At 38.3% G+C, this 26,132-nt stretch overlaps 1 protein-coding gene across 1 annotated transcript in view; it reads right to left on the minus strand.

Annotated features, from left to right (window-relative positions):
- The window catches only part of ADAMTSL1 (ADAMTS like 1), a 433,007-nt gene that overhangs the window by 399,471 nt on the left and 7,404 nt on the right, over positions 1-26,132 (minus strand). Inside the window, exon 2 of the mRNA XM_021675321.2 lies at positions 505-632. Within this exon, the coding sequence (XP_021530996.2) occupies positions 505-632 (128 nt within the window). The remainder of the gene's footprint in view (positions 1-504; positions 633-26,132) is intronic.

Below are 26,132 nucleotides of genomic sequence, written 5' to 3' on the forward strand. Positions count from 1 at the left end.
TTTTCCAAACTTCCTTATATTCAAAATTCATCATTCATTGAACCGAATGAACTTAAGAAACTTCTAGCTATTAGAACATCTACAAAACTAAACCAATATTCATTCACAAAGTACTCGGTAATACTAAAAATCCAGTTAAATCCAAAATGCTCCTAATACCAATACCGTACAATATATTGTAGCGCTAATAATTCCAGAACCATTTCTAACTATAAATTCTCCTTCCTGTCCTAGCATGAAACAGATAACATTTGCTTGGTAAAGAAGGTAAGTTCTCTATTGCTTATAATATGATAAGAGTTTGTAAATACCTAGCTGGAGATGCATATAAAAACACAAATAAAAATATATAAGAACACAAATTTAATTATTTGTACGTTCCTTTCATTCTTTTATCTGGATCTGTGAGCAACAGAATGTTCTCCATAAACCCAACCAGGAAAGTATGCCTCAAATCTGCTACCTCTGGTTCTCACAACGACCCCCAACAGGTGCAGGACTTACTTGCTGCTCAGGCAGCGTCTCAGGGAGTAGGAGGCCCCTCCCCCGCAGGTGCGTGAGCACTCACTCCATGGGCCCCAGGCATCCCATAGGCCGTCCCGGTCCTCCTCGGAGCGTGCTGTCCTGGAACTCTGTGAGAAACGAAAGAATGGTCAGCACCATATCCCCATGGAACCCGGAAACATGTGTCCTAAAATATGACTGGCCGATACGTGTGAACATGGTGGCCGTGTGTACATGCTAGGAATGAAAGGTGCATCAGATTCTCAAGATTCTTTTTCGTTTCCTACTGTCTGTGTTCAGGGAGAGGGCTACTTGAATTTAAGGGGCCTGGGCAATGACTGAAGTGGGCAAGAGATTGTACAAATGTAACAAATGGAAAAGGAAGCCAGAAACAGGAATTTGGGTTAGAAGAAAATCAATTGCACTAAAGTCACAATTTTGCTCAGGGTTCATGAGTGTACTCTTTATCTCTTTATGAAAAGAAAGAAGCTGCTCTCAGAGGTGTTTCTGCCTGAGAAGCTTGGCCTGTGCATACCAACACTGCTTCCCAAAATCTAACACTATTTTATACCATTGACAATTTTTAAATAAAGCAATTTTATTCCTAGTTTTCAGATTTGTTCATTGGAATAACTATACAAAGTAACTTTAGTAATTCAGGGATTCCTCCTTGACAAATTTGCTGGTTCCTTACAGGCTTCCTAGGAACATTTCCATCTACTGTAAGGATACTTGTGGTTATGTACAGGTCTCAATGCTATACTTCACATTCAAGAAAATTTTTGCTATAGTTAAAATAACAGGCTCTGGAGTTACAAATTATTTGAGTTTAGGTACAGGTTCTGGTTTTTATTATGAGTCCTTGAACAAGTAACTTACCACCTTCCTATGTCCCAATTTTCCTTTTTACAAAGTGGGGGTAACATTACAACCATGCTACTGTGTATGCGCACGCGTGCGCACACACACAGGCACACATTATATAGGAAGATTAGCAAAATGAACTTAGCCCACTAAGAGCTAATGCCAGAGTAGAGCACTAATTTTTATTTTGTAGTAATGGGATCCTTCATAAATCAGTTGCTATGGGGTTTGGTTGTTAAATTGACTACTCCTTTGAACTTTTAAAACTGTATAAATTAAGTCAGAAACCTGGCCTCAGGATGTTATACAGATGGTTTTCTAACTGGTACATGCTATACTTAGGTTCCTGAATCATTTGAAAGGGAGATGAGATAGCATAGTGATTAGGAGCAAGAAGGGTGGATCTACTCAGCCTGCAATGGAATACTGGTTTCAGAGTTTCCTAGCTATATAAACTTGGGTACATACATAATCTTATATGCTTCAGTTTTCTTATCCTAAAATGGAGTTAATAAACATACTATGACAATGAATGAATCCATGGATCTCTGTGAGCAGTGAAAGAGTTCATACATAAAAAGCACATAAAGTGGAAATAACCCAAACGTCCATGAGTGGATGAATATGTAAAAAAATGTGGTATATACATACAATGGAATACTATTCAGCCTTAAAAATGAAGAAAATTCAGGCACAGGTTCAACATGAATGAAACTTAAAGACATTACACTAAGTGAAATAAGTCAGACACAAAATAACAAATATTGCATGATTCCACTTATTGAGGTACCTAGAATAGTCAAATTCATAGACACAGAAAATAGAATGGGGGCACTGGGAGAGAGGGGAATGGGGAGTTGTTTCATGGATACAGAATTTCAGTTAGGGAAGATGAAAAGTTCTGGAGATAGATGGTAGTGACGATGGCAAAACAATGTGAACGTATTTAATGTCTCTGAACTATATACTTAAAAATGGTTAAAATGGTAGCTTTTGTGTTAATACATTCACTACCACAAAAACAAATATACACATAACGTCTTTAAAAGTACATAGGGCCTAAATAATAAACACTATATTGTATAAGTATTTGTTGCTATTATTATTTAACATTATATCACTTTTTATTAATATCACATATAAACATATATGGGCTCTGAAAGTCTACAGGAGGTGCACTGGTAAGGCACCAGGGTTTCTGCTGTTGAGCTTAGTTGAGACATCATACTTATAAGGTATCATCTTCCTGAAATCCCTGACTTTCCCACAGTAGGACCTTGCAGCCACTTGTCATATTGCATCTGCCTGGTGATGTAATCTGCCAGCAGTTTTATGTTCCTATAGAATGTGGCAAAGCATGGTTAACAGAGCCACATTGGTGACCCCAAAATTGGTACTTTTGAAACGAAGGATATCTTGAGCTCCAAAGCCTAGTTTTTAAGATTATTAAAATCAATCCTTAATCATTGCATTATGGGGTACTCTGTTTTCTGGACTTAAACAGTGAGAGAGAAAAGACTCTTTGCCAGTGGTATATAAATACCCAAATTTCTTCTCCATAGCCCAATGAATTCATCCCTCAGATTTTTAAAATTGTACGTCTATTTTCTAACTTTGTTTGCTGCATGTGAATAGAAGACAGGATTGCTGACTTCTGAGAGATGCAGTATTTTCCTGAAGCAGTTTCTATTTGTGTGACAAATATACATTTGCGCAATTTTTCTCTCATTTTACTCAAATTCAATGTGACTTTGATGAAACCGTTATCACAAATGTTAGGATTCATGCAGTAATTGAAATGAGTGAAATGAGTGATTACAAACTTTGATGCTATCCATTACTACAACTGCAAAAACAAAACAAAACAAAATCCCACATGCAGCATTCATATGCAAACTTCATTTTCATGTGAGATAAGAACATCAGAATGCCAAATCCTTGGGGAGTTTCCCTCTGGATGTCGTCTGGGTAAGATGTTTGGTAAATAACGTATGGTTGTAATTTTGTTTTTCTAGGAAAACAAGTTGTTTCAAACTCTGTGTTCAAGTTTCTTGATGTTTTTCATGTGCCCTGTCTGAAGAAGTACTAAAAGCTTCAACGGTGAGCTTTCACTGCTAAACATCTTATCATCTCATCACATATTACACATTTCAACCCAAGTACACATATGAAGTGCCCATGATGTCTCTGAATGAGATTGCATGCAAACCCAGAAGCAAGTCACAGGTCTATTTCACAAAGTCGAACAAACTCCAAGTTTTCTTTTAACAAGTACAGTAAACATAATTCATTTCAATGGAATCCATGTTTAATGTTGGAGAAAGTGATTTTTCTTTTAACTGTGCCAGATATTTACATGTAAAACCAGAAATGGCTTTTTAGCGATGCCTTTCTGGGCACTGAAAATCTAGAAGTATTTGCTTATTGCAGTTTTTAAGACTTTCTTCTATATACACAAATTTTGTGTCTGCCCTGGTAGGAACACAGGCTTATTTTGCTTTCACTTTTTTTTTCTTTTCTTTTTGAGACAGTGTCCTGCTTTGTTGCTGAGGCTGGAGTGCAATGACATGATCACTGCAGCCTTGACCTCCTGTGCTCAAGGGATCCACCCACTTTGGCCTCCCTGTAGGTGGGACTACAGGTGCTTGCCACCATACCAGGCTAAGTTTTATATTTTTCATAGAGATGAGGTTTCGCCATGTTGCCCAAGCTGGTCTTGAACTCTTGAGCTCAAGCTATCCGCCCACCTTGGCATCCCAAAGTGCTGGCATTACAGGCATGAGCCATCATGCTTGGCCCCATTTCTCTTTTACTTTTGAATGTACAGTCCTTTTAACTTTACAACAGCAATTTTCTAAAGTGTAAACTTTGAATTGCTTCTAGCAGGGGAAACGGAGGCAGAAGAAAAATAAAGAGTAGATACTGGGTTGCCTAAAAGTAATGCTGATTGCTCCTGAAATTAAAAATCTAAGATTTTCTATACAGGCCAGCCAACGTTTTTCAATTCAATTTTCATCACATCAATTTTTTAATTCAATGTCTTGAATTAAATTTAATATTTTAATTCAATGTCTCAAAAGGAAGGTCATGGATGCTATTGAACACAGTGATCAAGAGATTATCCCTGACCCAACTGCTGGAAATTTCAGCAGCAATGTCCTGTGAGATGATAGTCTTTATTAGTATCAATGACAAAGAAAGAACAACCATTAAGTTCTTTATGTAAGGCAATGTTTCACCAGTAGGAGATTTATCGTAAAAACTCTAAACTGCATCTCATATTAAACTTGAGGGAAAAAGCTGTTATAAAGCCCTTTCTTATTTTAGCAACTATTTTACTTTATAGGCATTGGATGAGTGAGAATAGACATTTGGCAGCTGTTTTGATCTAGCATTTGAGAAATCCAGTGAACGCTGACAAAAGAAGTGCCTGAGTTTTGGCTCTATAATTTTACGAAAATTGACTATACCTCTTGAGTTATTCAATTTACAAACAGTTCAGACACTTTTAGATCTTTGGTGCTACATATTGACCTTAAATGTAGTGTCGATTAAGACTCCTAAATCAACTACTGTCTCGTCAGAAACTCAGCAATCAATCTCCCAATTCCATTGACCCATTGTTGTTGGCCAGTCAAAAAGTTCTGAGCCTCAAAGAATGCCAAATGCATGGAATACAGATTGTGGTCACAGATCATTACATGCCTCCTACAAATACTAGAAGAGCTCTCCTACATCCATCAACCTCTGAATGGTGTCATTTTCTTGCCATTACTGGCTTATCTAAACGTGGTTTTCATCTGATAGTTCTGTGGTTGATTACGGGGCCAATTGCAGCAACAAGGTCTCAGGTGAACAGCTCCAAGGCTGACAGCTACTAGTAGTTAAACAATTTGAGTCATCACATGAAGCTCTATTTTCCCTGCAGCTCACTGCCCAATAGATACTTCACCTTAGAATGACCTCTATGTACCACTTATCCATAGCCTCTTTCATTGGAACCTGGACAGATTATCAAATACATGAAAGATATAAGATGAAGCAGAAATTAGCAGTAAAAGACTAGAGTTGTATTTGCTCAGAGACACACATATATACAAGGTATTTGGAAAATATTTTTTCCAAATGTTATAACGAGGTCAAGCTATACAAAATTAAATGAAAAAAATGTAGGTGCTGAGGAAATGCTTGATAGTTTTTCGTAAAATTGAAGTCATATAACAGCTGAAGTTATAATTAAAGAGAAGTGTTTTCAAGATGTCAACAGATCTTCCAAAGTAACAAAACGGACTATGTGACAAGGCAAAGAGCGGTGCTTAACAATTTTAAGATCATCAAGAAGGTACCTGAACCTCTGGTTTCCTCTTCCAGACAGACAGCATTTAGCTTAAGCTATCTAGAGCTGTGTATGTGACTGTATCAAAGGGATGTCACACACTTCTATATTAAAAAGAGGGGCAACTCCTCCAGTGATGAGAGAACCATTTTTCCTGTGGTCTGCCCATGCCAAGTGGAGCAATCTATACACAGAAACATCCTGGTCATGTCTGAAGCTTCGGAAACAAATCTGCAGATTCCATTTTCAGCTGCCCTACGCACATCAGGTCTCTATAAATCTTATCTAATCCTTGGTTTCTTTAACAACTTGGAATACTGGTTCTGCCGCCAACTGTACGTGGTAGGGGATGTGATTCCCTGCTCCTGAGAACTCACAGACATTAAGCAGTAACTGGGCTCTTGTAAAAGTCCATTAGCTTTTTGATGTACTTTCTTAAAGAGCATGGTGTGTGGAGACTGAGGCATGCGCCTTCCCAGATGATATTTGCTGCTGGCTTTGCTTAGGAAATTTGGATCGTCTGGTTCTTATCACAGCTGCACTTTTGGGAGATATGATGAACTGCCAGTGACACAGTGCATAGTCTTTCAGAGGCCACTGCATGAAGCCTGTCCCTTGCTACTGAAGAGAAAAGTCAATTCTGTAACAGGGTGTAAAAGCAATACAGGCCAAGGGAGGACTTTTGGGTACCTGTCTCCCTTTTGCTTTCTCGGCATCTATGCACACATTTGGGTGCACTTTTGCACATTCCTGCTAAGGCACCTAACTGCACCTAAGTCTGAAAAGTTGATGGTGAGGCAATACTGGGATTTCTTAAGTACCTACATGTCCCGAAGCATGCCAGGATTTAGAAAAATGATTGTATTTAATCCTCACAATGAGCCAGGTCAGGTGGGAATTATTTCCCCCTATTTTACAAATAAAAAAATTGAGGCTGTAAGGTTGAAAAACCTGTATCACGCTGCAGGAGAATGAGCACAGACTTTGTAGTGAGACGGACTTTTCTAGTCATATACTGTCAAACTTGACTTAGACATGTTGTCAGATATCATTAAGCCAGAGTTTCTTCATGGTAAAATGGGAACATTGGCCGGGCGTGGTGGCTCATGTCTGTAATCCCAGCACTTTGGGAGGCTGAGGCAGGCAGATCACCTGAAGTCAGAAGTTGGAGTCCAGCCTGACCAACATGGTGAAACCCTGTCTCTACCAAAAATACAAAAAATTAGCTGGGTGTGGTGGTGCATGCCTGTAACCCCAGCTAGTTGGGAGGGACGCTGAGGCATGAGAGTCGCTTGAACTCAGGAGGCAAAGTCTGCAGTGAGCCGAGGTCACGCCATTGCACTCCAGCCTGGGCAATAAGGGTGAAAGTCCATCTCAAAAAAAAAAAAAATGGGAACTTTGATACCTCTTCTAATAGGGTGATTAACAGAGAGAACCATGTGAAGTACCTAGCATAGTTTCCGGCCTATTAATGCCAATTATTTTCTCTCTCCCTGTCCCTCCACCATGCCATAAATGCACACACACACACTCATGTCACATAGCTAATATCTGGTAAAGCCAGGTTTTATGTTTATATCATTTTTTTTTCTGCGTAGCTTCATATTTTGACCTTCCTTTCCTTTCCAAACAATATTAATCAGTATGTGAATTTAGTATAAAATGACAACGAATGCTGTTGCTTTTCTTTTTAAAAATTATTTTGTTCTCAGAATTCCTTCTCAACCTGGGATAACAATTTGGAGATGAAATTAAAACAGCTTCATCACTTTTTAGGAAACAAAAATCTGACTCTGTTCAATGTCAAATACTTCAGTAAGGTTTTCATTTCAGAACTATGGTAACTTGACTTTATTTTGTATTCTATCCAAGGTCAAGGCTGGATTATAGCTCATCGAGAAAACTGCTGAGAAACCTCTGGGCATTTTGGGAAGCCCCAACAGAACACAGTTTCACAGTCAGTTGAATTAAAATCAATAATTGCTGATATGAACAAAGGTTAATATTCAGGAAATTTTCGACAGACCATTGAATATTTTGAATCAGCTTATCTCAAGGGAAGGCATAGATAAAATATTTGATCACTGTCAGTTTCTATTACTTTAAAAGCACAAACTTAGCAAATGGAAACACTAAAACTGCTTTGTCGTAAGACTGGTAGAATACTAATATAAATATTATAATCTATTTTTTTCTGATAGAGATTTCAAACTCTTTTAATTTGGAAGACTTAAGGAGATTTTCTACTAGAAATAGCCTGCCAGTCTGGTTCTCTTTTTCCATGATAATAATTTGCTTTATAATAGCAACTATAATAGCTGAACTTCTAGACCGAGGGAGTGTTCAATTAGCAGTACAAGGCTGAAGCTGGTAATTTCACGTATTTTACAAAGGAAAAGTAGACAACAGGAGAACTGTATCCTGTAGAATCTATAGTCATTTCAAAAATTCATTATTTCATGTTTTTGAAGGAAGTCATCATCTTCCTGGCCCATGCACCATAGGGATATTCCAAACCCTGATCTATTTCAGCTCAGGTGTGAAACATCAGCCATTTTACCTGGAGTTCTAAAAATGAAGCAACTGTTCCTGGTTTGCTGCTGCTGTTTTTTTTTTTTTTTTTTTTTTTCTTTTTCCTATACTTAGAAAACAAATCTCCAGTGGAAAATAATATGTAGGCCCAACACCTAGGAAAACAGTGAAGAATCAGCCCTCAGGGCTTCCACACCCTCCACTCCCCCAAAACAGGCATGTTTGAAACACCCCCTCAAACGAAATTCCTTCTCTGCTCTTTTTGTGAATTCCTGACTTCCTGGAGAGCCAGTTAGAAGTTTTAGTTTCCATTTCCATCTAATCTAACTCGAGCTCCGTCCAAACTGTGACTCCAATCAGCCATAGATACTTTCTGCAGTGCTGGCAAATTTAGCTGAAATGAATTTTCAAAACATCTGTAGAACTAAGGAAACATCTGAGGCTCTGGAGAGCACATGTTGGGGTTTGGAATCATAGAGAAAGAATTCCTGCTGGAGAAAAATCTCATTTTGTGATTTGCTGAGGAAACTGGAATGTTAATAGATTAATATGACTTAGGGTTTGATGGGCAAAAAACCCAAACGATAACTGATAACCAGGAAGCTGCAAGAAATGACTAGTTAATTTCATGTCACTCTCAGGCAAGTCAGCTTTTGGTTTTAGTAGAATTTCCTGTCTTCTTTAGTTGACTATCGTGCCATCTGAGCCAAGAAAAAAATGTGGTGTAATAGTTCTGAATGAAGCTCCACGGGATGCTGGATGTGATTTAGGTTCTATTCCTATCCTCATGATTGGATGCTTTCTCTCTTAAATGCCATCCAGAGATTGTAGGACGTAGGGCGTTGAACATTAAAACATTTTCTGGCTTAATATTATGCTTTCTTCTTTTGTACATTCTTGCCTACTTTTGCTTAAGTTCAGTTCTCTTTACTCAGAAAAAATAGAATAAGCTCTTAGTATTGAAATATTCTGCTTAACCTGCAGTTACTTGATGTCCCATTATGTAGCATCAATTTATAAAGAATCAGTACAGAATAAATTAAAACAAGACTTTGTAGTTCTTTGGGATTATCATTCTGTACAACAATTAACTTTCTGATTAGACTGGAAGCCCTTTGAAGGCAGGGGTGTTGCTTTCTATTTTTGAGTTATCTACAGTTATTGAAATAATTATTAAGAATTATTCGAAGAAAATGTGAGATTTCAATAAATATTTAATCAATGACAAAACACTTTGGAAGTTCATTTTGTTTTAAATCATTACATATTTATCATTTATCTCTCAACAGGGTACTTAGGGCATAGAGTAAACATAAGGTCGGGGAGAAAGCTAGAGCATGAGAAATATCTAGTTACTTAAAATTGCCAAGTGATTTCAATTTCAGGGATTTTCTTCTGTTCTCCAGCTCAGCTATGTATCACTCCCCTGCCTTCACACACAGAATAGATGAATTCCATAAAAAACCCTGCACCTGCAACTTAGATGACTTTGTTCTAAAAAGCAGTAGCTCTCTCAATTACCATCTTTGTGCCTTCAATAGATAACATTTTTCCTTTAGTTTAACCTGAAGCTGTAGCTACAGGCAGCAGCTTGGATACTTGGAACAGTTTGGCAAATTCTGCAGTTTTGGCAGTAGGTGATTTTGAGGTGCTTATCATGCTTCTCAATTATGAATGTAAAGTAAACCAACCTGGTTTCTTAGCAATACAGGAGATGCACTGGTGCTAGGAAACCACGATGGCAACCAATAAGTTAATCACTGTGTCACTCAGGTTTACTATTTTCAACAGCTCCTTATTTGATTTTGTGTCTATAAGCAGTGATTACCCTCAGAAGTCACTACCCTACCCCATAGCCCTCTGCTTCATGGCTTTTAGAAGGACCTGTTGCTTTCACATGAATGTGAAGTTTCATTTCTGCTCATTTCCTGAGTTCTACTTGAGTCAGCAACACCTTTAGAGGATTTACAGTGTCGTGGGTAAGATACAGATAACAACAAAGTATTTAACCACTGAACATCATTTATAATTAATCAGACATCGAGTCTTTTCAATTCCATTTCTGAAATGCCTCTCTCGTCCATTCTCAGCCCATCCAATCTTGCTTTCACTGACTTAATTCTGGTTCTACCATTTATGCCTGGCACTTTGCAATCAACTTCCCATCTGGTGTTTTTGACCTCCAGCCTCTCTTCCCACCAATCTGTCCTCTTTATCAGCACCAGTTATCCTGCTAGAATACAAAACTCAACTGTTCACTCCTTGCTAGGAGGCTTGCTATGGCTCCATTGCCTAAAGCTGGTGGGACCTAGTAATATTAATAAATTCCAGGTGGGCTGTGAACTCAGAAACTCCATGCCACATTTTGAGCATATATGTGTTATCATACTTCTAGAGAGAGGATTTATAGCTTTTATCAAATTCTCCAAAAAAGGTTAAGAGCCATTGGGTTTAGGATTAAAGTCTAAGTTATTAGCATAGCATACAAGACCCTTTGTAAACTGGACCAAAATCAACGTTCTAGATTCATTTCTGCTTTTCCTGATCATACCTGTCCTTTATACTCCAGAAATTGGTTCTCAGTCACACAGCGCTGTGAGGACATCTGGTAATTGGGTCACGATGATCTTGGTAGTACATAGATTCCCCTCCTCAACCATCTTGCTCACATCTTTTTACTTCATTCGACTTGTGTACTCCTGCTCCTGCTTTAAGACGTAACAGCACGGCCATCTTCTAGTTAAAATTTCTCTAATCTCTAGGTGGAATCAATTGCTGCTTGTCCTGTGCTTTTTATTTTTTATTTTTTATTTTTATTTTTGAGACAGAGTCTTGCTCTGTTGCTCAGACTAGAGTGCAGTGGTGTGGTTGCTCACTGCAACCTCCACCTCCTGGGTTCAAGCGATTCGCTTGTCTCAGACTCCTGAATAGCTGGAATTACAGGCGCCCACCACCACACCACACTGGACGTCAGAGACCCAGTTAGAAAGCCGGTAATTATAAAGACGACAGACGGACAAATATATAATGAAGGGAAGAAACCAGCGTAAAAAGGTAGAGAATACTCAAAATCAGAATGCCTCTCCCTCTACAGGGGATTGCAATTCTTCATCAGTAACGGAACAAGGCTTAATAGATTACACGTGTGTTCCAATAACAGCAGCAGGTTTCAAAACGTGGGTGATAAGAAACTTCTGTGAATTAAAAGAACTTGTTCTAACCCAATGCAAAGAAACTAAGAACCTTGAAAAAAGGTTTGACGAACTGTTAACGAGAATGGACAATTTAGAGAAGAATATAAGTGAATTGATGGAGCTGAAAAACACAACACGAGAACTTCGCGAAGCATGCACAAGTTTAAACAGTCGAATTGATCAAGCAGAAGGAAGGATATCAGAAGTCGAGGATCAGCTCAGTGAAATGAAACAAGAAGACAAGAATGCAGAAAAAAGGATGAAAAGGAATGAGCAAAGTCTCCAGGAAATATGGGACTATGTGAAAAGACCTAATTTACGTTTGATAGGTGTACCTGAATGTGATGAAGAGAATGAATCCAAGTTGGAAAATACTCTTCAGGATATCATTCAGGAAAATTTTCCCAACCTGGCAAGGCAGGGTAATATTCAACTCCAGGTAATACAGAGAACACCACAAAGATATTCTTCAAGAAGACCAACCCCAAGGCACATAATCGCCAGATTTATTAGGGTTGAAATGAAGGAGAAAATACTAAGGGCAGCCAGAGAGAAAGGTCAGGTTACCCATAAAGGGAAACCTATCAGACTTACAGCAGATCTCTCAGCAGAAACCCTACAAGCCAGAAAAGAGTGGGGACCAATATTTAACATCCTTAAAGAAAAGAACTTTCAACCCAGAATTTCCTATCCAGCCAAACTAAACTTTATGAGCGAAGGAAAAATTAAAATCTTTTGCGAACAAACAAGTACTTAGAGAGTTCACCACCACCAGGCCTGCTTTACAAGAGCTTCTGAAAGAAGCACTATACATATAAAGGAACAACCAATATCAGCCTTTCCAAAAATATATCAAAAAGCAAAGAACTTTAACACAATAAAAAATTTACATCAACTAATGGGCAAAACAGCCAGCTAGCATCAAACGCCAGTATTAAACCTATATATATTTTAATTGGATAAAAAGCCAAAACCCATCGGTATGCTGCATCCGGGCCCATCTTACATGCAACAATACACAAAGACTCAGAGAGAAGGAGGAAGATTTACCAATCAAACAGAGAGTAAAAATAAACTAATAAACAAAAAGCAGGAGATGCAATTCTCGCCTCTGATAAAGTAGACTTTAAAGCAACAAAGATCAAAAGAGGCGAGGAATGACATTACATAATGGCAAAAGGATCAATGTAACAAGAAGAGCTAACGATTCTATAGATCAACGAGATAGAAAATTAACAAGGATATTCAGAACTTGAACTCAGACCCGGAACAAGTAAACTTAATAAACATTTATAGATCTCTCCACTTCAAATACACAAAACATACATTACCACCTCACACCTATTCCAAAGGTGACTATATAATTGGAAGTAAATCACTCCTCAGTAATCGCATAGCATTTCATAGGTTTAAATTAAATATTGGTTGGCTGTTTGTTTGTTATCTTCTTCCCTTATTCCTTCCTGACTACATCATTAAGTATAATTATCAGTATAAAAGAGCTTTTCAATACCCATTACTAAATTGCATTCTAGCCTGGGCAAGAAAGCAATACTCCCATTCTCTCTCCCTCTTTCTTTTCCTTCTCCCTCCTCCCCATTCTCTCTCTCTCTTTCTCTTCCTTTTTCCTCCTTCCTATTCTCTCTCTCTCTTTAAAAAAAAAAAAAAAAAAAAAAAAAAAAACACCAGCTAATTTATGTATTTTTAGCAGAGACAGGAGTTCACCATGTTGGCCAGGCTGGTCTGGAACTCCTGACCTCAGGTGATCCGCCCGCCTCCGCCTCCCAAAGTGCTGGGATTACAGGTGTGAGCCACTGTGCCCCGCCATCCTGTGTGTTTTGAGCATATTGCTAGGACTTGATTCACATGGCTGTTTTAGCATTTCTCAGCCACCCAGTATAGTTACTTGTTTACACATCTATCCCCAGAAGTGGACTGTGTACTTCTTTAGGGCTGTGACAGAGATGAATATGCCTCCGAATATGCCCAGTGCCTTGTGGAACACCAGATACATAATTGGTCTCAGTGAATATTCGTTAAATGAATGATTAACACAAAGCAGGCATGGACAAGTTGCAGTTGAATGTCTAATCCATAACAGCTGTCAGCTTTCACTCTTGTCCATATACATTCAGATTATCTAAAGACAGAGGGAAAAATATATGCAGAAGCTGCAGATAAGCAAGGGACTAGAAGAGGACAAAAATGATTCTGAGCCATGGGTGAAAAAAGAAGGATCACATTTCTGCTTATTCAGATGTCTTTTTATGCCAACTCTAAATTTACCCAAAATGTGTAAAGCTGAAAGATGATTAACCTGTCACATCTTGGCTTAATCTAGCTTAATCCAAGTCCTAGATGCTTGCTGCCAAAGGGCCCTCATCACTAAGTAAACAATTGGCATCCTTCTGCAACACTTGGGAAGCTGTGCTTTTGAGGATGAGTGTGCTGGGATTAGGAGGAGCATTGGGAATGGGAATGAAGAGAGGTGGGTGAGGATGTCCTGACTAATTAAAAGCATAGCCCTCTACCAATTAAAAAGAAGTAAAGAATATCTATTAAATCATATTTTAATGAGTGTAAAAATTAGTACAGTACATAGATAACCATAGATCACAGAAAGATGTAAAAATGAGCAGAATTAATCAGGAAAAATAACCTGATAGAAGCAAATCTTGACCCACATTTTAAAGTCAGAGTTTTGGACTCAGGAGAATATATCTCCATTAGATTTTCTGTAAAAATAAATCTTGCAATTCAAATAATAGAGCTCTGATGTTAAAAGAAATTAATAGAGGTAAAATATCAATATGATGTCCTTGAAGTACTATTGAAGTTAGGGACCAGGTGATATTGAGCTTAATCTCTAATGTCTAACACAGGGCTCGAGACACAGTTTAATGTTTAATGGATGTTTACTGTTCAGCTGAGTTTTTGATGAGCACTTTTAATTTTAAAATGTTTCAGAGTGTACATATATAATATTGATAGCAAAAACTTCTAAACAGGGACACAATCTAGACAACAGGATTTGGCCATGGTGGTGTTTTTGTTGTATCTTGACTTTGCCATTGTGGTATTTTAGGCAACTTAGTTTTCTGTGCTTCAGTTTAGTCACTTACACAGAAAGAAATTTCAGCTAGATGATTTCTAAGACATGTTTAGTCACAAAAATGCCTAGAATTCTAAATTAGTCTATTTCATTTAAGCATATTTACAAATCAATTTGCTAATTTTTAAAATGGGACATGAGCATTTGCTCTATAAAACTCAGTTTTTTTTTTTAAATAGAAGTGCTAATATATGTAAAAACATTGTACAGTGCAATTACTAAATGAAATACAAGTAGAGGTAGTCCTACGGCTTCAGACCTAAGAACTGTTTTGTTACAAAGCAACTCTTGAAACAGAGAATCTCTGTTAGGACTTTCTTTCTTTACTAATACAATTTTCTGCATCCAGAACCTATGGCAGACCCTAAAGTGACTTCTGAATAATAAAAGAAATGCTAAATTATACTCTATACTTTTTATTAATAAGCATGTACTCTTTAATACTTTGTAAAGCAATAAATACTTGTAAGCAGAAGCCTCCCCAATGATGAGACAAAAGCTAGCTTTATTTGATGGTTTTCGATTTCTGTATTGACTTAATTCCTAACCAAGTGTTAAACAATGATTTTTTTTCTTCCTGTGATGTTTGTATTATAATGGGCTATATCAATAATTTTCCTGCCATACTTTGTATCAAAACAGAAACTCCGTTATTGTGCTTCCATACTGTATAGACTGTATTTTTTTAAAATGCTTTCCCATGTATTAAGTCCTTTATCAATAATGAATGAAAGTCAGTTACTATTGTCTTAGTATAGCTTTTGTTGTAACTACAGCAATCAGGCCATGCATTCTCTAGTTAAATAGGTGTTTATTTCAAAAACATGACAGCCTACAACTTTTTCTTTAAGATCTTGTCCAGAGTAGACTGTAGGGTAAGTGCCTTATTTAAAGTAACTTTCTAAAAGAACCTGTCCTTCCTGGGCCACTATAATTTGTCATCATTATCTGTAAATAGTACAGCTCTACTTATACTAAAATGGAAAATAATAAAAATGGTGATTAGAGACAAATATTACAGTCATCTCTTCCTATCTTCCAGTCAAGTTCAACAGAAATATTTACATTTTGGGGTGGGCTAAATTCCGTGTTGGCATTTAAAACTGAAAAATATCACCCAGGTATTTATACATGGGAAGTAATATCATCTTCTAATTTGTAAATTGAATGATCATGTTCAGGAGGCAGTTGCAAAACCACTTATTAAATGTTTATTATTAATAGTACGTGAAACATGACATGATTCTGTGATTCTTGTGACCCCTCTCTGGCTCTCAATGCTTGCAACGTAGAAGCAAATACTTTGAGAGTTTATAAAGCTTAATTGTAGTTTCAATGAGTAAGCATTTCCAGCCTGTCGCCTTTCTGTTTTCAGCAAGAAGAGTTTTTTTCTTCTGCATCATTCAATATTAATAGACAAATAATATTTAAATACATTGCATTAACATACTTAGCAATTGGAAAAGTTCATAGATGAATGCCTCAAGCAGTGTTAGAATTACTAAAATGCCTCAGGAATATATTAAAATGGAGCTTGGCCACAGACAATATCGAGATTGCTGAGGCGCACCACAGGCATCTTTTTTAAAGCCTGTTTTGTAATAAGCAGAGAAAGTGAAGGTGCTAAATCATGGTTTACTACCCCATTTGCCTCATAGCCTCTCTGTCTCTGGTGCTGGGCCTCAGAAATCAATTTCACACACGGCTGCTATCAGCATTCTTCGAGCTATTAAGACGAAAGCACTTTCTCTTCTTTTTATTAAAACCAAGCTCACTTTTATCACATAGCTCCAGCTTTGTACTTTCCTGCCTTGACCCTCCACTTGGTCAGTGGTGAGGTTTAACCTGTCTCCTGCCTCCCTTCCTTTCAGTTCTAAACTTCTTGAAAGACTGACCCACGTTCACTGCACCCACTTCACCAATACCCCCGAATTCTCTAGTGCTTTGTAATCTGCCTTCTGCTCACCCCTTGGCTGACGTGGCTCCTCTGAAATTCATCAGCATCCTGTAGTTCACCACATCCTACGACCTTCCCTCCCATCTTGCTGTGGAATATGCTCCCCTGGCTTCCTTGGCAGCGAGTTCTCCCCTGTTCTGTCCCCCGCCTTTTCTTACTCATCCTGACTAGCAAATGCTGTCATCCCCAAGGTTCTTTCCTTGGGCCCCTGTTCTTCTCTCTGTGCTCCAATTGATCTTTTCCACTTTCCTCATTTGAATTGTCTTCTCCTTGCAGGTGAATTACCAATCTATATTTCTTTCAATATCCAGGAGTCTAGTTCCACTTACCTGGATGCCTTGTTGGTACTTTAAACTCAGCAGATCCAAAACCAAGCTCGATATTTGGAGCCTCAATCTTTTAGCAGTCCTTCCCCCTAACATAGTGATGAACATACAGACATTGCCATATAACGTTTCCCCTTGCTCCAGCCTCCTCTGTCTTCCTCCTCACGCCCTTCACCTACCCGCCCCCCTGCCTCCCTCCAATCAATTGCCCGTGCCACCTGTTCTACTTCTGCTGTGTAGCTTCCTTCTGTTCCCTCTCTCTGCTAGTTCCCTCATTCAAACTCTTCTTGCTGTGGTCTTCTATGTGATACACAAGCGGCACCCCAGCCTGCTTCCAGCTCCGGCCAGGCCAGTTCCTCTGTGGCATGGCTCTCAGTGTGCAGGACACATGTGATAAAATAGCTGAACATAAGGGAGGAATGATGGTTTGGGATAGGGCCTTGAAACCCAGCTAAGGAATTGGTCCTTGAGTAGACTCCAGACAGCTGGAGCCAGTGAAGGCTTTTGAGCACGAGATGACTGAGGCTTTACAGTTTTCAAAGTGCTTACATATACTCATATGATCCTCATAACACTCTTATGAGGCACTGAAGGTTTATGGGCATTTTAGGAAAAAGGGGGAACTGAGAATTGCTGTTAAAGGATAGGAGAGAAAGCCAGGTTACAATCACTTCCTCAGCAGATGAGAGGAATTTAGGATCTCTTTATGCAATTAAGTAAGAAGGATACAGATGTGTAAATTGGCCATTCAGATAAGAATTAAATTCTTATCTCTGAGGAGAGCAGTGGAAAATATGACCAAATACTTAATCTCAAACAATGGCCATGTAGAAAAAGAAAAATAAATAAAATAAAAGATGAGGTGACTAGTCTGTGCGGAAGACTGAATGCTTTCAGTGTATCTGTTTTATTTTGTCCCTTCAAATCGAGCTCAGGAAGGTTTTAATTTCTTCTATCTTGTACGAAATGATTTAACATGTTCATGGTTCCTGTTTTTGAATGAAAAGTTTATACATTCAAATGGATGATGGATTATACTTCAGATTATATGGCATCCTGTTGACTGGAGGATTTCTGAATCTTTGTGCTTGTTTTGTAAACAGTATAGGATGACCATCTTCACATTATGCATCAGAACCCTTCCTCTCACACACATACTTACAATTCACAAAGCACATTCAAATAGACGACAGAAGTTCCCGCAATCAGTATATTGTCCCTATTTTAGGGACAAGGGGCTTCTAAGTTTTTGATATTCACAGGAAGGAGGGGGGTTTATAAAGCATCTTCAAAGATAAGAGATATGTCTCCTAACAGTTAAGAGGTTTTTGGAACCTTTTAAATATTCAGTTAGATCAGTGATTGTCAACTCTGTCTATACATCCAAATTACCTGGGAAAATTGCCAGTATCTGGGCCTCTCCCCTGACCAACCGTATCAGAATCTGTTGTTGGGGGTTGGGGGAAGTGGAGGCTGCCAGCCACCCAGATATTTTGTTTGGAATTCTTGAGGTGATGTTTATGCAAAAGAAGGTTGAGAACCCTAAATTAGACAAGCATTTGTAAGTGCATTCACTGGATGACTTTCTTGAACCAACTTTTATCTTTATTCTATCTTAGACTTACTGGTTTCAATGGGCTCCAGATCTTACAAATTCAAAAGCAATCTTGGTTTTTCTTCTCAGTCCCTTTGAGATTGCATGGAAGACTCTAGTTACAAGGGAAAACTGTCAGCTGCTGAGAATCCAAGGAAAGACAAGAGGTTGGTTTCTGGAATGAGGTAGGGGAATTTCAGCCTTCCAGGGAGAGAGTAATAATTGCTGATGTTTACTGGGCACCTGCTACCTGTGTGGGGTACTGTGCTGAGTATGTTGCATGACTTGCTTTATTAAACTTCGCAATGATCCTTTGAGGTAAATGCCATTGTTGATCCCTGTTTTACAGGCAAGGAAACGGGCACAGAAAATGACAGAAAGTTTACAGTGGTGGGACCAGGGTTGAAATCCAGGCAGTCTATCTCTTAACCACTATTCCTGTGGTTATCAAACGTTGGTGTGTATCAGAATTACCTAGAAAGCTAATAAAATACGCAGAGGTCTATGCTCACTGAAGTAGGAGGGGCCTGAACCTTCATAATTTTAACAAGTGTCCAGCTGATTTGGCTACTGACCAAACGTGGGAGCTGCTGAACTATGGTATATTTGCTTCCAGATAAGAAACAGGCACCCATAGGTTAAGAAGAAAGGAGGTCCTCGGCAGAGGGTTTTGACCTTGGTAGGGGTCAGAACAGACCCCTACCCTGGTAAGAGCAACATATAGACTCTCTCCAGGGCCTCAGATCGGGGGACATGAGTAAATAAAGGCAGGAAAAATCCACATCAGAGGATAGGGAGTGAGAGGGTTCTGCAATCATGTTTCTGCATCTGAATCTTAAGCCTAGCTTTGCTCCCATTGGTTAGATATTGGAAAGACTCTGATACAGCATTGCAACAAACCTAAGATGCTATAGATTGAAGTGCCATTCTTATTTTATACACCATTATGAAGCCTTTTAAAAATGCCACCCACTAAACTATAGCTGCTATAATTATGAGATGCATTCCAGTTTCTAGAATCAGAAAAAAAAATGTGTATCTTAGGATCGATGAAATACGGTACGAGCTGTGAACTGCAGTGAACTTGGTTCTGAAGCTGTGGAAATCACTCAGCACACTGGGGAGGCTCCTGCTAACCAAGGCCAAAAACGGAGTTCACACAACATGGAAAACAATCTGTGTGCATATTTCAATATGATTTGCTTGCTATAAGCACTGAATATGCATACACGAGAAGCTGAGACATTTGTATCACCTTTTAGGTTTTGGTACTCAGTTTTCTTATCGGTAAAATGGGTTGTGGGCAGGCTTGTATGACATAACGTACATAAACAAATAGCACAGTACTTGACACCTAGGAGGAGACTGAAATTAACTTCTTTTCCTCTTTTGCTAAGTCTAAAAACATTTTTTATGCTGTTTGCAGTCAATTTCAGGGAAGGAGGAAGGAAAGTAAAAGAGTAAGTATCCAAAATTAGAATGAAAGTCAGAAGGACCCTATGATTTAAAACATAAATACCCATTTGATGCTGTTCCAAAGCAAACCTACTTTATGAGGTGAGGCCAGGCTATATCAATTTTGCACTAATGCTGTGTAAAGAGCTACATGCACAGTGGAGACTGTTTGTTTATAATTAGGAAAAGAAATTCTATACACGAGATTCCAATGCCTGATTAAAAATCTGACGCCTTAGCAATCCGATTAATAAAGAAGCAATATAAAGAATTTATGTGACATTTAATTCACTTTAATAAAACTTAGGAGTTTTTTTTTTTCAGATTATGTTTTTTGGTATAAAATGAGAAACTGAGGAAGTTCAGATATAGGCTGATTATTTTCTGAAGACCAAAATTAATATTTAATAAGGGCAGATACGTTTAAACCCTAATGCTACATCTTTTCCTGGCGTTTTTTAGCTGTTTTCAAAGGGAACTTCACATGTGGAGCCCATATTAGACAATTTGGAAAGCTGCAAGAATTAGGGCAAAGAGATTTTCTGGCAACCCATGGAAAGATTCGTAATTGTGACATGAATCTAAAGAGTGGGGTAGGACACTGTTTGGTGAGAAAACGGATAAAGATCACACATGGGAAAATACTACAGCATCAGACTACAATAATCACTCAAAGGTTCAAAAATGACTCCATGTTATGAGCTTTGTGTTACATGAGGCAGTAAAGCTTTCAAAAAACACAGGATTTCCCCTCCACCTTCTTTTTTTTTTTTTTTTTTTTTTTTGACAAGGTCTCACTTTCTGGCTGGAGAGCAGTCACACAATCTCGGCTCACTATAGCCTCCATCTCTCCAGCTCAAGCAATCCTTCCACCTCAGCCTCCCAAGTAGCTGGGACTATAGGCATGCACTACCCTGCCTGGCTGATTTTTGCATTTTTTGTAGAGACTGGGTTTTGCCATGTTGCCCAGGCTGGTCTCGAACTCCTGGACTCAAGCGATCCTCCTGCGTTGTTCTCCCAAAGTGCTGAGACTGCAGGTGTGAGCCACTGTGCTGGCCAGGCCAGAAGTGCCCTTTGGAAATAGCCTCTATTTATTTTGAAAAGTTCACTGAGAATAAATAAAGGGTAAAGTGACAACAACTTGGCAGTCTCTTCAGAAAGCTTGGGCCTGAATTCACACTTTGCTGAGTGACAGAAAGTTCTTAACTTTTTACGATACAGATACATTTGTTGCTCCCGAAGACCTTTGATAATTTGGGAAAAATAATCCTTAACTGTAGGTCAAAAATTTTAACTGGGGGGCCTTGAATAAAATTACTGGCTCTTTCACACCTTCGTTCAGCAAACATTTATTGAGCACCTACTTAGTTCCAGGCTCTGGCTCTGTTAAACAGTGGGATTCAAAGAACCCTAGCATCCAGCTGGCACTTTATAAGAGCTTCCAAGGCCTCAAGATGTACAGCAAAGGGGGCCCACATGAGGTTTTTGCTACCAGTTACTATGAAGCCTTATAGCTGGACATTTACTCCCCTTTGTCATCACTGCTGCTGCTGCAGTTGCTACTGCCATCGTGGCTTCTCACCAGGAGAGGTGTAATAATCTTATAACTTTTGGCCTCCTTTCTCCAGGCCTTTCCACTCTATGTAGCCATCACAGCTGTCTTTCTAAAACAAAAGCTTGGGTCAGAGCTCCTGGATGTGGCCTGCAACGCCCTGCATGATCTGGCTATGTTCCAGCTGTAGGGATTCACTCTCTGTTCCTTGAACTTATCTTCCCTTTCCTTCTTTTGGACCTTTCCCCATGCAGGTCCCTCTGCTGGGAATGCCTCCTCTTTTCTCTTTTATCTGCCTGATGAACTTCCATTGAGTTATTCTCTGCTAGAACAGTGCCTGGGACACTTCAGACAGAAAAATGCCAGCATCCTTCCCATTCTTTGTTTTCTTCTTTGTGCTACTACAGAACCTCATATGCTCTGCTCGGTCTATTATTTTTTTGAAACTTTTTTGGTGCCTGTGAGCTTCCTGGGGAGTAAGACTCTGTCTTGTTCATCTTTGTGTTTCAAGAAAGTAACTGGCAGAGAGCAGGCCAATCCATGACAAAGTATGTGCTGATACAAAGAATAAAGAGGATAAGGACATTGGTTAGTTTTCCAGAAAGCTAAATGTGTTTAGTTATTCTTTTCTTCTGAAATCATGTACCTGGGACTTTTGGCTTTTTCAAATGACCTTTAATTTCTTGTACTGGTGAAAGAAAATGGGAGAGTTGAGACATGAATGAACTCTGCCTCTGTTCAAATCTGTACCCTGCCCCTCCTGAGTGATCTTAGGCATGTTACATAAACTCTCTGTGCCTCAGTTTCCTTGTCAAGATGGAAAATTGTTATGACTCCATCCATAGGGTTCTTGTGAGAATTAGATACTTTAATACAGCATATATAAAGTGCTTCTTACATTGAAGCAAGTGCTCTCTTTAGTGTTAACTAATGTTATTTCATTGATGAAACTATGGTGATAGAAGTTTATTTTATTAATGTCCTTAGTTAACAAAACAAAAAATTAGAAACTTTGTTGCTATTTTCTATACCTTATACCTACTTGCCAACCAGCCTTATTTTTTCTGAAATTTTAATAGTCTATGAAATCCAAAAGTCTGAGAATCACTGCTTTAAATCATCTAGAACTCTCAATTGGGCAAAATCCACTGATCGAGTTTCTTCAAATCAAGATCCTGGAGCCTGTAGCCAAAACATTCCTGCTTAATAAAAGTCCCAGCACCAGCAAACTGAAGTTAGCAAACCTTTTGCAGGAAAACCTACTGTCATTAGCCTTCTATATGCAGCTGACTGGCCTTTTATCCCCCAAATGAGGGACTGGTTTAAAGGTTTTACTACTTTAGCATAGCTCTAGATTGAAAAGACAGGTGTTTATGTATCAAATAAACACAGAGACAAAGTAATATACTCATTAAGCTTAGGTTTCAGTATTACTAAAAAAGAGGATTTCAGGAAAAAAAAGGCATAATTCAAAGAAATGACCTTAAATATAAATCTTTAGAGATTTAGAGTTTTTCTAACACATTCTTTCTTGAATCACTATAAATAATGAATTAATGTGTCTATTTCTTTAGGCAGAAACCACCTTACATCAGCAATAGTTAAATATACAGTTTAAAGAAAATAGTATCATGACAGCAACATAAAACCGATGGAAAGTACTGGCCAATTAATTCCTGTCTTCCTCACCCCGTCCCAAATCCTTACTGATATTCTATGTAGAAGGACTCATCTTTAGGACCATGTCTGTTTTGTTCAACACAGCATAGCCAGCACCTAGCACAGTGCCTGATATAGAGCAGACTGTCAATGAAGATGCCTTTTTGTACTGAGGGAGGGAAGAAAGCTAGCACTTCTTGGAGACCTGCTACATGCAAGATCCCATATGAAGTTATTTTCACACATATATCACCAAATTATCCACATTTTTTATTAATAGGGAATTAAGGTAAATGAGTCTTATTGGCCTGACACAACTCTAGGGAAGAGCCATCTTTTACAGATCTTAGTTCTCTGTTCTTGCAAGTCATCCTGATATTTACAAGCCAACAATGGTCCTTGAGTTTTAACTCAAGATTGTTTTGCAGCAGCTTCATTTGATCCTTGGTTCCTTCTGCATGTGATATTTCAACATTTCAATCCCTTTCTACCAAAGCCAGCATGATGGCTGTTATTTAAAGGTCCTTAAGGGGCCCACACAGTATAATAGCAGGAGAATGAACTCAATAGAAGGAGAACAGAGGAAACAGCACCAGATTCGAGTATCTGGATCCTAGGTACTAGGTGCCCCTGGTAAATATGACTCAAATCTCTTTACGGACATTTATATTTTAAATTAAATTATCTGTAAAATGAAAGGGCTGGAATAGGCAATTAATTCATTTATTCAAACAACAAACTCACATCGAACATTTTGTCTATATCAAACTCTTTGTCCGGTTCTAGACATACAAAGATATTCAGGACAAAATAAAACCAAACCCCTGCCTTCAAAGAGATCCCAGTGAACTGAGGTCACATTCTGCATGCATCAAAGATTCCCTTTAATTCTAAAATGCTATGAATCTATGGGCTGGGAACTTAAATGCCAATTAACTTCATAACAACAATTTCAAAGTACGTTTGTTATCTCAGACCATCTACAAGCCCCAAATAAAAACTAAAAGTGTGTGGTATGTCAGGAAAATTATATTAGGTCTCAGTGACAAATGGTTATAACAACTAGAATAAAAGAACCAGCTAGTTCTGAAAACGTTCCCTCCAAATCTCACTTAAGCACACCTGAACAGTAGGAGTTCTTATTGTTTCCATTACTCTTTTTCATTTCTAGTTCTATTCATGAAGTACAATATTCTAACAATACTCTTACAGATTTCAAATGGTGACTGAGATTACAGCCAGCAAAGGAGGCTGAGAAATCAGACACCCTACCATGCCTTACTATGGGAACAAAGTGAGGTATATTTATTTTATTGGACAGTTTGAATTTATTATAGGTTGCTCACAATTTCCTGTCTCATTTCTTTAGTGCTCTTGGAATTTATGTCAGGATGTCTTAGGTTATCACACTCTTTCATCCCAACATTTATGCCAACAAACCGAATAGACTTAGAGAAAGTCCCTGGACAAAAATTGAAGGGGAAAATACCCAAAGCTGTAGTTGGAGAATGGCAGAAGCTTTGGAAAAAAATCTGAAAAAGCAATGAAGATGAAAATGGAAACTCCGTGAAAATTAATGTAGTGTAGAATTGGCAAACATACCACTTATTTCTTTAAACAAATAGAAGAAAGAACCCGCTTATGAGGTGCACCCAAATAATTCACAGGTGGTGAAACTATTAGAGTCCAGCAATTTCTTGCCTCAGAAGTGGAATAAATCTCCTGTATTATAAATTGCATGTGCTCATGCACGTGATTTTTCTGCTGTTCCCTTTCTTTCAACTGTCCTCCTTTTGACGCTCAAAGTCATTGTGGTCTCATTGTAATTAATTTATTTTAATATAAGAACGTTAAGTATAACTCTAATGAGGATGGGAGATGCAGCCTCATATAGTAATTGCACTGACAGAAATGTACTTCCAAATAGAGTATGTTTGTTTTTTGCGTGGATTTTGGTTGTTGCAAAGAAAGCACAATGTAGTAGAAACTATATACAGATTGTAATCTGGATTCTTCAGTGATAGTGGGGCAGATAAAAACTCTCTAGGTATTGGTCACACATAATGGCAATTCTCACAAAGATAACAATTTATCTTGAGAATAGTTTTTTCCTAAAGAGTACTAACTAAAAAATTGTTCCAGTGTGTTGTTACACAAACTGATATTATGAACTATAGAAACAGTAAAAGCAACTTAAAAATAGTAAAAAATAACAGTAAAAATATCAATAGTGACTGATAATTTGAAAATAACATGTTCAGAATCTATGGGAAGCCATGATTTACATTTACACAGGGATAAAAGGGTTACACAAATAGTGTCTAAGCAGGTGCAGCGAGTTATTTACAAGATGAACCAGCTTGTGGGGAAATTGAAAATAATAATGTCCATCACAGAACTGTTGTCTACATAAGAGTTTTTTGAAAAATAATAATTAAAAAAATCTCTTGACAACAACATGTCTAACACATACCAAGCTCTTCACTGTAGAGATTGTATCTTACTCTCTCATGGAGGCTTCATCTGTCTCCACTAGAGCCTGGTACTACCCACTGATAGACAGTTGGTGATAGAGAAATGATTTTCACATGAATGAGAGTAATCACCTGAATTGTCATAGTACTTGGGAGTTTCCAGAACCCCTTGACATCTAATGGCGCCTTTGCCTATTACAGCATCCTGGAGAGTTGGGTGCACTGGGCAGTAAAGCATGGATGAGCAGACAGAATCTGAAGGGAATTATGTGAACGGGCCATGGTCATGGAGCTGGAATCAGTGCTGCTGCCCAGATAGTTCCATTCTAAAACCACTGTTCTTTTCTTTTTTTTTTTTTCCAGAGGGAGTTTTGCTCTTGTTGTCCAGGCTAGAGTGCAATGGCACGATCTTGGCTCACTGCAACCTCCATCTCCTTGGTTAAAGCAATTCTCCTGTCTCAGCCTCCTGAGTAGCTGGAATTACAGGTGCCCTCCACCAGGCCCAGCTAATATTTGTATTTTTTAGTAGAGACAGGGTTTTGTTTTTTTTTTTTGAGACGGAATTTCGCTCTT

The sequence above is a fragment of the Aotus nancymaae genome, unplaced genomic scaffold (genome assembly GCF_030222135.1).
Source record: "Aotus nancymaae isolate 86718 unplaced genomic scaffold, 86718_ANA_hifiasm-v0.15.2.pri h1tg000003l, whole genome shotgun sequence".
Classification (NCBI taxonomy): Eukaryota; Metazoa; Chordata; class Mammalia; order Primates; family Aotidae; genus Aotus; species Aotus nancymaae.